This window comes from Ceratina calcarata, unplaced genomic scaffold (assembly GCF_001652005.2).
Source record: "Ceratina calcarata isolate Rehan_Ccalc_2016 unplaced genomic scaffold, ASM165200v1 scaffold554.2, whole genome shotgun sequence".
NCBI lineage: Eukaryota > Metazoa > Arthropoda > Insecta > Hymenoptera > Apidae > Ceratina > Ceratina calcarata.
The window spans coordinates 4,126-17,519 of record NW_017176727.1 but is presented as its reverse complement, the minus strand read 5'-3'; the positions used below and the strand labels follow the sequence as shown (position 1 = coordinate 17,519).

Genomic DNA, 13,394 nt, shown 5'->3' with positions numbered 1-13,394 from the left:
ACCTAATGCAATCATTTAATATTATCACTTGATGAAGTTGCCCAAGTGAATTGTTGGATGACTAGTAATAATTATGACGCGAACCGAGGAACGACATTTGTTGATTGAACAAGATTTTCATGATTAAAAATATAATAAAACGCGGTAACAATGGATTGTAATAAACTTTTCCGTTTCACAACACAACAATGGATCGTAAGCAGTCATAATACGGTTGATGCAGCGGAGAGAAACGATGATCCGAAGGCGAATCATGGCATCGTGTGCTCTTCTTACGATTAGCTAATGCCGAGCGCAGCATAACTGAGAGGTCATATCACGCCTCGCCGCAATAAGCTGAGAGATTCGTCGGTTTCCCGACCCACCCATCTTCATTCGATGAACAATAAAGATAATAATCGATAAACCCCCGCTCCGAGGTTTGTCCGCCGGCCCGGCATTCCTCACCGTAACATTCTTTAGTAATAACCAATATCAGATCATCTTATAAATAATAAATACATTATTTTACATGAAACGTATGTTCAGTTAAGACGAAACGTGACAGGGTACATTATCTATCATCTGACACATACTGAATAATTAATAAACGACCCAAAATATGTCTTCTGTCCCATTTATATAATTTTACCTCTAATAGAATTCTATTCACCTTTTATGCAAGTATTGACCGCTTTCTTCTTCGGTAGGAATTGTCCGAAGCACAAAAGGGACGCGGAGCAGAAGCTCAGTAGGTCCATTGAAATGCAAATGTTACCGTAATAAAGCGACCGTAATAAAAAAATTTAATAGCCTTCCTATTGCTCATGAGTCAGTGACAGAGTGCCGGGTTACCGTAGAATTCGATACCAAGTGGATTAATTGTATAAGATCGTTGAGCAATGGCAAAGGAGATCTCTTAAGCACTATTGCATTTTCTGACCCTCCACCGGTTTCCATGCTGTTGTAACTGTAATAGCACAGTACGCATTTTTCATGTACGCTCAATCCATGGCCGAATCATTATAAAAGATTTATGTAATAAGACTTCAGATTTGGTGGATTCATAAAACTTTGATGTACATGAATACATGGATTGCATATATGGACACGTTATTATTATTGAAGAGTAAAAGAAATGTAATATTTCATTCGTTTTTTGAACATCTCAAAGGACATCTCAAGAATTGTATTTTTTTTTTTTTAGTAATATATCATATTCATGTATATGGGAAGAAATGTGGATTTGGGGAAAGGGATTGAACAAAGGGGAGGAGGTGCGTCAGGTGGCTTGGGGAGTGTCGCAAGTCGCAAGACCGTTGCGTTGCATCCTGCTCGCGATGAACGCAGTGAAAGGAATGGGATACGCCCTGCGAGATGCGATGATGATGATGATGATCCGTGGCAAATCCGGCGATCTGAATCCCGTGCCGAGGTCAAACGCTCTTAGACCTTTTGATTAGATTTCACGTAGAATACAGCTGTTCCATTTGTACTTAAATGAATTTCGATTTAAACAGCAGGTTTTAACCCTCCACAGGTTCCCATAGTCATATAAGAATATTTAGTATATAAAGAGAGAAAATGAATATTATGCATAGGTGTTGACACTTTAAATATTTTTTTACATACCTAAAATTCTTAAGGTGTAAGAATCCGCAGTTCATTCATTACTCATCGTTTATAGCTTATTGTATACAAGCAGACAAGATAGTACATCCCACGAGCACCTGTGAATCTCTTTATTATTAAGCAATAAAAATTGTATATATTCAGCTATGTAATGTTTTATATAAATTATATTAGTACACAGGGTTGATCATTAAGAGATGTGAAAAGTGAAAAAAAATTGATTTATATTATACACCAAAAGATGTCAATTGTATACGTGTTATGATATCCATAGGGTAGAAGAAGAAATGATCTGCATTTGCTTGATCTTTAAAATCGATGCTTTAAAGATGTTATCTTGTAGAAAACCAGCAGGTTCCTCTCGTTAATTCCTTTCAGAAGTGCACGCGCTTCGTTTCCACAGTTTACGAATTACAGGAATTGTCTAAACATATTCTCTCACCTTCTGTATGTTCGGATAGATAAGTGGCGGGGCGGAAAGGAAGTAGTCGGATAGTATAAAACCGCGACGAGATCCGTTTCGTCCTGTATTCTTATTCGCGGCCATCGCTAGACAGACCCAACCTCGTCTTTACGTGACACAAATCTTCACGAAAACACGAGTGCTTTATCAGATTTTGAAAAGCGCGTCGCGAACCTCGTGGTACTCGACTTCATTCCGAGGATAGTGAATATTGATCTCTGCCCCTCTCGTCATGAAGATTCTTGTGAGTAATACACCTACAGGTGATTTTGTTTAATAATTAAATACNATATAATTATTATTCTTAAATTTATTATTTTATTTTTAAATATAAGTAAATTTATTAGTTTATTCTTAAATATAATTATTATTAAAAATTAATATAAAAATTGCTAACTCTGACATTATCGTTTCTTTTTATTTCTGTTACAGTTACGACACGGAGAATGGGATATCGGTAGCCGAACAAGGTGTACCGAAGTACGCCGGGCCTAATCAAATAGAATCTGTCCGTGGACAGTATAGTTATACTGCTCCAGACGGTACGCCAATTTTACTCACGTACACTGCCGACGAGAACGGTTTTCAAGCGAACGGCGCACATTTGCCCACACCACCCCCGATCCCAGTGGCGATACAACGCGCCTTGGCTCACAACGCGGCTCACCCTGAAGAGGAGGAACCCTACAGACGATACTGAACACGTTTCTTGATTGTTAATCTAGTAGAGCCTCTTGTCTCCTAACCATCAGAGACTTTTAGATCTCGATATTAAAAAATGATTTTTCAAACAAATCATCAGATCTCTATTGAATAATATTCAGAATCATTACCAGAAAGTGATTATGCTATTATTAAAAAAATGTCTGTATCCTAATAATTGATTTTAACTGAGAAAAGACGAATCGGATTTAGGAGGTTCTACTATGTTCATGAAGTTCACTGGGAATCTAGAACTCGTTTTTTAAATAACGTTCATGCTTGCATTTGGTAACACGTGGAATATTTAGTCAGACTTAATTTTACGTTTCGCTTCATCTATGAGGCGCATAGATACAATACAGTTTACAATTGTTAAAGGAGCAACTGTCGTGTCGCGATTAAGTTTTCCTCGATAACGTAGCCGATCGCAGACGATAACATGTTAATCCGTTAGAACCTGCCATGTGATTGAACCCAGCCAAGACTACTTACGTACTAAGACTAATAAGTATCTACCTTAATTTGCATAATTTTGTATAAATTTCGGAATGTACACGTTTTGTTATAAATAAATGTAATCCGCAGTCTAGTTAGAAACTTTTTAGAATAAAAAGGCGTAATGTTAGTTTTCGAGCGGCCTAATACAAAATTTGGTGAAAATTCATTTCGTGATTTCATTCTTTACATTACTCATATTCTATCGTAATTCCATTTTTACATGTGTTTACTGTAAACGTAAAATTACTACGATTCGTACAGTATAGCATTCTGCATATTTTCTTGCGTAACAAAGCGATGTTACCCTTTCTCTACAATGTCAATAGCAAGCTGTGCCTCAGCCCTCCCTTTTACTTTCGCACAGTTTGTTATAATAACATCAGCGTGGAATCTGAACCGCGGGCGAACGTCAGAATTGCTTTCCGTACCTTTGAACTATGAAAATAATTGCATACGTCGTTAACCAAATGACAAAAATGGCACTGCAACAATAATGAACGGATGCATCGAAAATGATAGCTTCAGGATATCTCAGAGGATACAAAGTTTCACTCCAATTTGCATAAACACCATGCTGGACCGGTATAATACGTTAAACTGTATCGGCATAATTGAAAATAGTAGCNATATACGTTATTAATATGAAACGTTGTTCAACTTGAAACCAAATAATGTGGAACCAAATGGGAAAAATAATGGGATATGTAAAATATTTTTAAAACGAATTCCATCCACCCTCTGACCCAGTGGGGTTGCCAGATTTAGTCGAAACGACATTCGCGTGTACTCCGATGAATTTGCCGGCAGGTGACAAACAAGCTGCTACCGTCTGGCATTCTTGACTTGAGATTTATGGGAGGAAACGCGAATCCCGCGAGATGCTGAGCGAGATAAAGGTGGGGCAAAATCGCGAGGGCGAGAGAGGAGAACGGTAAGAATTAGAATGGGAAGGGAAGATCCTCATGACCCGTCTTCGATATAAATGCTGCCGGGTACTTGTACACGGATTCAAAACAGATTCGATCTTGTACAAACGGACGTCGGGGAACATCAACTAGCGTCATGCAGTACATAGTGAGTGGTTTGTTCTACACGCATTGTAACGGCGTACTAAGAGTGATTTAGAACCCGAGTGAAACAGTAACAGAATTAATAAAGAAGTTCTGTAAAACTGTGGATATTTATGCAAACGAGACGCGATTTTGCAAAAGGAATCGTTGGACCCTGCATTTTGTGCAATGGACGATTTTTAATATTTTATGTTCATTGAATGACTCGATTTAAATCATATTGATTTTGCACAAAAATCCACAGTGTGACGATTATAAAAATTAAGTACTTCGTCGAATTTTTCACGAATCGAAAATCCCTCTAGGGATGCAAATATTCGAACTCCCAATCATTATCTTTGTTCTTAAACAGAGAATACGATGTTGGAAGACATTGAAGTATCGCAAGATTCGAATGAATCAAAGTATTTATTTATATAAATGAATCTTACGATTATAGTTATTGGCGTTTACTCTAATTGGATGCGCTGTGGGGCAATATGGTGCGTACCGGGGTTTCCCAAATCAAAACGCTTACAGGCCGAAGCCCAGGCCGACCGATTATCAACCGCAACCGGCCCCTCAATACTCGCCCCAGTACAAGTACGAACAATTATTTGTATTTATTCAAATTACTAATTAAAATTTCCAAAATTCTATAGAGCATTTGTATTGATTCACGAAATTTTATTTTCTTATTTAAAGAAGATTACTTCTTGAGAATCTAACTAAAATTGCACTAGAAGAAGAAAAGGATTAATCTTTTTGCTGATTCTCCCACAGCTCTCCTGGGAGATTTATAGCTATTCGTAGCCAACAGAAGGATACCTATCCCGACGGGTCTTACACGTTCAGCTACGATACCGAAAACGGGATTTCGGTCTCCGAGAGTGGACGTCCTCAAGGAACTCCGCAAGGCCAGAGCGAGGTAAAGATTCACAACGAATACTCATACGAAATTTTCATTTAATTAAAATATGCCTATTAAGATCACAATTCAAAGTTACCTCGACCGAAAATTAAGTTCAAGGCCGTTACGAGATTATAATACATATTTGAAAAATGAGATCTAGATAGAAATGGATTTTATGCTAGAAGCACACTCGTTGAGAGCAGCCGAGCACAAGTGTACTTGCATCGCTCGCCTTGCCTCACGCCAGTCCTTCGAATTGATTTTTTTTAGTAAAAGGCGCAAACTGCAAAGTGTAATAATTTCGCGACTTCGCAGGTCGTCCAGGGTAGGTACTCGTACACAGCTCCGGATGGCACACCCATTACCCTTGAGTACACGGCCGACGAGAACGGTTTCCACGCTCAGGGTGCTCATCTACCGACCCCGCCACCGATCCCCGAGGCAATCAGAAGAGCCCTGGCCGCGAATCCGCCAGGCCCCGGCGATGACTCGGGCGACTACAGACAACCGTACAACCCGAATCCTTATCGAAGATATTAAATAAACTATTGTATCAACTGATTCGAAACGCGAAAGTGGAGCTTCTAAGCCTTACTGCCCTTTATCCTGGCCTGATACGTATTTACATATGTATATAACAGTCACTATGAAATGAATAAATGGTTTTACCTCTTCTTTATTTATACACCCTTCTATCTGTTCTTCCATCATTTCTTTATAGCCAGTAAGAAATCTTACACAAAATCACTAATTATAAGAATCGTATTTTAAATAAAATTAATTAATTTCTGTACTTCAACAAAATCAAGTTCGTTTTTAACAAAATCAATAAATATATTATATCAGATGACAGTTTTTGTTGATTCTTTCCGCACTTTACCTTTAGCATTTCGTATACTGATCTCCCTTAACATTTAAAAGTGAGCTCGAATTATGTATTCGATTTCTTAATAACAGCCAATAAATTATAACTATTAATTGTAACACTGCCATTATTTATTGAACGCTGTGCTGCCCTAGGGTTAATTTATTCAAATCTACCCGACGTATTTATGTAATGCGAGTTACATAATCCGGATGACGTTATGCAGGATCGTCGTTATAACATTTCATACATTATGAACATACCTATCATAGAACCAGTGATCTTTCAGACAAGTGATCTTTTCGAAACGTTCCCTACGGGCCACGTAACGCGTTTGCAAAATTTTCCAACTTAAAGTATCGGATGCTTTCATAATTACTGTCACGTTCTTCTTAAATTACTATTTCGTACTTGTGACGATTAGGTCAATTCACTTTGTCGCTTGTTTGTCAAACAGGTAGTACTAGTACTACTGGTTTCAACGGTCTGATCTTAGACCTCGTTGGTAAATGATCATGTAATAAGGATTGATATAAAGCGAAGGATGTCAAATCATCGAGATAAATTGTGTATTTACTGAAAGTACGATTCTATAATTTATATTCGTCAATGTAGTAATCCATCATCTGCAGTGAATTCTTTAAACGATTAATAAAAAGTTCCCATTCGTAGTAACTGTTGAAACGGGTGTTACATTTTTCTGTAAGTAAAATTCTGCGTGACACTGTTATTTGTCGTTTCGGTTGCACGCGCGACGGCAAGTGGATGAGCCATTGAAATTGAAAGAAAGGAAGTCCACGGACTCCGCCCAGGTTGCGATCGGGCAGTCCTTGACCGGGATGATCCGCAACAACGAGAAAATGTGAGATAATGAAAGAGATCCGACAGGCACGTACACTTTCACCTGCGCTCATCTGACGGCCCGACCCTCTTCTTCTTCTTCTTCTTCGTTTCGCCGCAATCTTCACCTCCTTTGCATTACGTTACGTGTACCACCCCGGAGGCATGGTGCAACTGAACTTCAATCAACATGCTTTCCCGTAATATCAAACCGCTTAACGGAGGGGTTACGATTACACGTTACGTTCTGTGTTTCATTGTTTTTTCCCCGTTCGTCTGCTGATACTTGTAGCTGATTTTCCGTTGCACGGTAGCGCAATAAACGTTATCAAACGCTATCTTTCAGCGAAATTTTAGCCACTTTTCGCACGCGATATATTAAATACAAATTACAGTATGTACGTTATTTGTTGGACTGAGGATTTTCGAAATAAAATATTTGTGAAATCCCGATTGAGATTAAAAAATACATTGATTTTTCCTCATTATATATGCACCAAAATGCGCGAGATAATTTTCTAATTGTAAGCCGTGCAACACATTTGTTCATATATTTTAATGTTATGTTAACAGATTTTATTTTTATTAAAAATTCGTTAGTAGAGCATATCTGTTAAGTTATACACACATATTGCATGAGAGTCACAATTGATACATTCGTTCGAACCTCTCCGTGTAACTTCCCGTCTTCGCTCTTGATCCCAGCGGCATTTTTGTAGCGACCGTATCGTGCAACGCCTTGTCGACGCACTGTTTAAATCTTTCCACTTCTGGCTCACAGACAATCGTGTTACCCTTATTGTACTTCAAACATTCTGTCAACTAATCAATTAATTATCAATCGTCAATTATGTATACTTTATATCCAGTTATTTAAAAGATCGTAATACGTTAAATTATATTGTATTAATTTGGGCTTTGAATCCGTACTTTAATTGTGTCGAAAGGACACTTAAGCTGAGTGCTTGTAGTCACGTAAGTGGAGCTTATGTGGTTTAAAAGTTTCTCAGTTTGGGTGATATCTAGGCCTGTCGCAATTGTATGCTCCCAATCGAGGGTAGCTAATTTATCCAGCCATTGGCTTTCCGAAGTCGCAGTATCAACCTTACTATCTTCACATTTATCACATTACTTTTTATACGTCAATCAGAATGTTAAGTAACGATAGAAAGTTCATTCAAACATGTTTTGAGTAGCTACTTACCACACTTGAGTCTGTAGAGAACGGAGTTACTAATTTTGATCAAATTATTGTCTACATCTGCGTCCTTTCCAGTTTGGGGATAAGTTTCACTCATTTCAAAGATTTGAACGCATGAAAATACAACCTCTTAGCGCACTTGAATTTTTAACGACGTTTCAATTACGTCAAATCGGTTGAAAAAATTTGCCGGTCGCCTTTCTCACTACAGGGCGAGACGTTTAGAATGTAATAAACTTCCCGATTCCAGGATGCAAGCGTTTCAAAGCTCATTTATGAATCGGATTAAACATCTTAATAATTTAAATAATAACACAGGAATTGGTGATTTAATTCAATAATGCTTTATTATTTCTTTGGCGTGAAACAGTACATCGATTCGTGTAACAACAATTCAATATTACCGTAGAACATACGCGAAATAACTTAAGAACAACAAAAATGACATGGAATGCTTCTTCAATGAGATTCAAGTACATTTATACATGCGCGTACATATGCATATACGCAACGTACAAAAATAAAAAATGAGAACAGTGTACATGTACACATATAGCTATTAGAAAATGTTTAACAATATCTACTTTGATATTCGTTTACTTCGGAGCAATGAGACCTTTCAAACAATCAAAGGTGTTCCCGTCCGGATGGACGGAGAACAGCGTCCCATCTTCCCCGCGCACACGTAAATATCCAAACTCGTCTATGCCTAAAATTTTAACGTTTTGAGACGTGCCTGACGCCGACAACACCGTCACCTCCGTATCACTATAAACGAAACGTTAGATCTTGATAAAAACTCCCATTCAATTCGTCTAACATGAAATAGTTCATTACTTTATTTTATACAAATGTATCATTATATTGATTATCGTTTTATAAATTATATCAATTATCGCATTGAACATTATAAAAAAAATCACACCAAATATTGTATTAAGCATTACATCGATTATTAAACGTTATATTAAAAGATAGTAAAAGCACTTACCTGTGCATCCAATATTCGTAATAAGCATCCAAGAAGAGATCGACATCTCCGCTTTGCATAACGTCCAGCCATCTTTCGATCTCATTAAAGACAATAGCAAAGTATTGTTCGTACGAAATCATCTTCACGTTCTTGCCAAATGTTCGATTGAACTCATTGATGATATCCTTGATGCAGATCGTGGGCTCCGTATTAAACAAATTGAAGCCGATCCCCACGTTGCAGACAAGCAAATTCGATAATACCTGCGTGGTTATTAGCATCCCTCCAATTTTTATATTGCCAACGTAAATATCATTAGGCCACTTGAGTCGCAGATCCAATTCTTCGTAACCAGGTTGGCTTTTAAATGCGGATATGATCGCGACGGAGATTAAATGTTGTAAGATCGATATTCTTTGCCCGACAATGGTGTTCATTTTTATATGAAGTTGTAAAGTGAACGTGGCGGATCCTTCCGGATTTAGCCATACATTCGTCCCTCTTCCCTTACCGTTTGTCTGTTGACGTACGATCACAGCCAAGCCATGCCGCAACTTGTGCCCGTTAAATACGTCCATAGATGATGTCATCACGTCCGCGTAGATCACCAAACGTCCCAGCTCTGAGGTCTTCAGGCTGTCGAAGTATTCCACGGTGGAGAAGTTTTCGGGACACTGATGCATCATAATTGGAAGAAAAGTGGAAGAGGCCGAGCGAGAGGTCGCGCTCCGACAAAACTGAATCTCCAATTTCGACGTTTTCAACGTATCGTTCTGCATTATGTCTTTCAATTTCTCAAGCATTTCCAACTTAGATTCGTGACGACCCAAAAAGAAAGCTGGGGTGTAATTCACAGCACCAGACGTCTTGGTACCGTTACTGATTTCAATTCCAAGATGGACCTTCAATAAGTCATTGAAAATTTCTAATCTGGTCTCGTTGCTCTCTTTTAAAGCGGCAAATTTGCTCTCCTCTAATTCGTACTCCATCGGATCCACTTCTAAATGAATCTGCGAGAAGACTACTTTTCCCCCGCTGCTGGGAAGCGTCGCTAATAAAATGCTCGGCGTATGCCAGGTCTCCTCCGTTCCGAGGACTTTTAATTCGAAAACATGCGTGTTTCCTTTTTTGTCTTTGATGCTTATGGAAGAGGGTGTCGAAGGGTCCTTCTGATCCTGGGAGAATTTCGTCCTGACGGGGGAGGCTTGATAGCAGAATATATGGTGCATCATTCGGACGTTCTTCCATTTTCCGTAAGAAAAGTGGACGAGCTCGTTCTCCCGGACCTCGGCAGTTTTGAACAACGGAAGCAGGATGTGGATTATGTCCGAGCACAGAGCTAAGAGTTTACCGCCGCGGAGGATGTACTCGACGATGCGGTTCCCAATCTCGCTGCCTACGTTCCCGCAGACGACCACCAACACGGCGTTCTCTATCCAGGCATCGTTCCGAGCCTCCGAAGAGGACAAGGCATAAATGGTGTACCTGGTCGCAAATAGTGTAGTTTCAAAAGTTCATGCTCTTCGTTCCCTTCAGATCGGGATAGGAATCTTAAGCTGCGTCGGATGTTCTTGCAGGTATTTTGGGAAAAGGAGTATGATGATCGGTATCTCTTCGGGAAGTCCCAACTGATCATTCCTGCACGGGATTCGGGGCAACTGTGCGCGTAACAAATGATACCACATGCACTGCTGGTTTGATGAGAGGAAAATGACGTAAGAAAAATAGATAAAACAAGTACGAACGAGTAAACGCGAGTGACGTGATTTTTCCCTGGTTGTAATAATATTATACAAAAATTATGAACGGACAAAAAATATATAAGATGCACAAAATAAATGAGCTTTTAAAAAGAGGGGAGCAGGAAAGTAAATAAAACACATTAAAAAAAATTTTTTTTCTTTATCTTCATGAAGCCGTTGATCGAGCCACTGGTGAAACTGTAATTTGATTATAAAGAATAGTGCGTCGTGATACATACCTTTCTGTTCCTAAGAATTTCTTCAACGCAGTTTTCACGTTATTTCTCGCTATCAAGCTGTCAGCGTATATTAAAATATTCGGTGGCTTCACATTCTTCGTCGATAATTTCTTCGTTATCTCCGTCATAGAACTCCTTTAGAAAGAAACAGGATGTTATCAAAGACAATTGCATTTTTCTGTCGCAAGTATACTTATATGTACTCACTTTATGGCACTCGTAGAAGCTGCCTTCTGAGTACGTTTGGTATCATAGAACGCTTTCTCGTCGAAAGGTTTATTCTTCTCTTTGATATCGCTGCAAGAGGCTTGTTTTGTTTTTATAGTATCGGCTAAATCGTCTAAATTATCGAGCGTGTCCAACGACTTGCTCCCGGAATGTGGAACACCTTTGTATTCAATGGTATCTTCAACTGCTTCGTCCGAAAGTGATTGGTACTCGAGCTGAGCTTTTGCCGAAATCGGTGTGGAAACCTCGCTTCGACTTTTATTATCTGGAAAACGACGATAATAACTTTATAACATTATTGTTATATGTATNCAATGGAGCTCTAAACAATATATTTTTAAAACAATCCATAAATCATTACAGTATCTGTATTTTTTTTTTAATAAAATAAATCCACCAGTAAATGAAAAAACTGAAATACATTATTTATCATTAATCAAGAATTTATTAATTTTTGTGCAATGTACTCGAGGAGGTACGTGTTTGTGAAAAGGAAGAGGATGTGCAAGTTCTATTCTGATAACGTGAAAGTTGAAATCGAGAAAGAAAAATGTGAAGCAAAACCGTTTAGTGATATACCTGGCCCAAAATCCTTCCCAATCATCGGGACGTTTTACAAATATTTACCCCTGATTGGTAAGAAATTCTAACGTACACACGATGACTTAGTAAGAAATATTCAAATACGATGATATGTCGTTTGATGATTTTATAAAAACCGCATGAGTCCGCATTATCTGAGAAAGCAAAATGAACTTTGTAATAAAATCAATCGCGCTACTGGAGAATTTTCTACGTTTCTTTACTGACTCGTTGATAAAATATTGGTAGAATATAATNATTCTAAATAGATGGATTATAACAATTAAAACACAGGTCGATTTTGAATGAATTATTGAATTGTCTTATTTACATGTTGAATTTTATACTGTTTTATGCATTAGGGTAGCGTTAGACTTGGTATCTCGCAAGAAGATAGATGCGAAATCGAGGCAGAATAAGTCATTGCTAAACGCTTACTTCGAGAACCCTGCCATTGACATTAAGGACATCGTTGGCATGGCTTGCGACATGCTACTCGCTGGTATAGACACAGTAAGTACTGTAATTCACACGGATCTTAAAATTAGAATATAGAAAAGATCACTATCAAAAATCGATGTTCACTTGCTGCGCTTATACTACAACAAAATTTATGTACAAATACAGACTCACTATTTATTCCAAGAACTATTTCGACTCTATACGTGTAGAGCATTTAGTTAAAAGTTTAATTTAGATGAACGAACTGATTTTAGACGACTTACAGTACAGCTTTTTGCCTGTATCACCTCGCGAGAAACGAGCACGTTCAAGAGAAATTGCGATCTGAGGCTGAACGCTTGTTAACTTGTGCCGATCAACCGTTAACTGCGGACGCTATACGGAACGCGTCTTATACAAAGGCCGTGATAAAAGAGAGTCTCCGGTTGAACCCAATATCCGTGGGCATTGGCCGAATTTTACAAACCGACGTCGTTCTCAATGGCTATCTGGTACCAAAAGGGGTCAGCTTCACGCACATTATAATATTAAAGTAGAGGAGCAATCAAGTCTTTAGAATTTTAATTAGACCGCAGATATTTATACGAAATAACATTTTTTTTTAATCGTTTAAACATTGCAAAATTTATTATAGACCGTCGTCGTGACGCAGAATCAAATTATTTGTCGCCTCCCTGAATATTTTGACGAGCCCGACTCGTTTATACCGGAACGGTGGCTGCGCGATCAGTCGGAAGGTGATGAACGATTGAATCCTGGTAAATCGGTTCATCCCTACGTTCTGCTACCGTTCGGTCACGGGCCTAGATCTTGCATTGCAAGACGTTTCGCGGAACAAAACATGCAGGTCTTATTATTGAGGGTAAGGCGTAAAAAATGTGTAATTATATTCCCTGGAATGAATTATCGTACGTATTAATTTTTACATGTTTTTAATTGTAGATATGTCAGAGGTTGAAGTTTCGGTGGGATGGGAATGAACTCGGCATGACGTCCGTTTTGATTAATAAACCGAACGCTCCGCTG

General features: G+C 38.5%; 4 protein-coding genes across 6 annotated transcripts in view; 2 read left to right on the top strand and 2 right to left on the bottom strand.

The window, feature by feature from the left end:
* The window catches only part of LOC108629140 (retinol dehydrogenase 12), a 24,172-nt gene extending 11,479 nt beyond the window's left edge, over window positions 1-12,693 (bottom strand). The window contains exon 1 of one of the 3 annotated variants that reach the window (XM_018031578.2): window positions 12,632-12,693. The gene's annotated coding sequence lies outside the window, so the exon portion shown is untranslated. Of the gene's footprint in view, window positions 1-12,344; window positions 12,417-12,539; window positions 12,559-12,631 lie in introns of those variants that run through there. The other 2 variants (XM_018031576.2, XM_018031577.2) reach the window with 2 other exon arrangements.
* dib (Cytochrome P450 302a1, mitochondrial) overlaps window positions 1-13,388 on the top strand; it is a gene marked incomplete at its 3' end in the record, with an annotated part of 20,397 nt that extends 7,009 nt beyond the window's left edge. The window contains exons 5-8 of the mRNA XM_018031579.2: window positions 12,269-12,419; window positions 12,623-12,871; window positions 13,003-13,230; window positions 13,311-13,388. Coding sequence (XP_017887068.2) covers window positions 12,269-12,419; window positions 12,623-12,871; window positions 13,003-13,230; window positions 13,311-13,388 — 706 coding nt within the window. The remainder of the gene's footprint in view (window positions 1-12,268; window positions 12,420-12,622; window positions 12,872-13,002; window positions 13,231-13,310) is intronic.
* On the top strand, window positions 4,245-5,921 carry LOC108629142 (endocuticle structural glycoprotein SgAbd-2). The gene is made up of 4 exons (XM_018031581.2): window positions 4,245-4,348; window positions 4,784-4,926; window positions 5,107-5,251; window positions 5,552-5,921. The coding sequence occupies exons 1-4, from the start codon at window positions 4,337-4,339 to the stop codon at window positions 5,774-5,776; spliced, it is 525 nt and encodes a 174-aa protein (XP_017887070.1). The 5' UTR covers window positions 4,245-4,336; the 3' UTR covers window positions 5,777-5,921.
* Hcs (holocarboxylase synthetase-like protein) lies at window positions 8,464-11,682 on the bottom strand. The gene is made up of 5 exons (XM_026817042.1): window positions 11,669-11,682; window positions 11,304-11,609; window positions 11,097-11,231; window positions 9,134-10,600; window positions 8,464-8,910 (listed from the first exon to the last, which is right to left on the bottom strand). Exons 1-5 carry the CDS (start codon window positions 11,680-11,682, stop codon window positions 8,739-8,741), a joined length of 2,094 nt encoding a protein of 697 aa, XP_026672843.1. The 3' UTR covers window positions 8,464-8,738.
* Window positions 13,389-13,394: the final 6 nt, after the last annotated feature.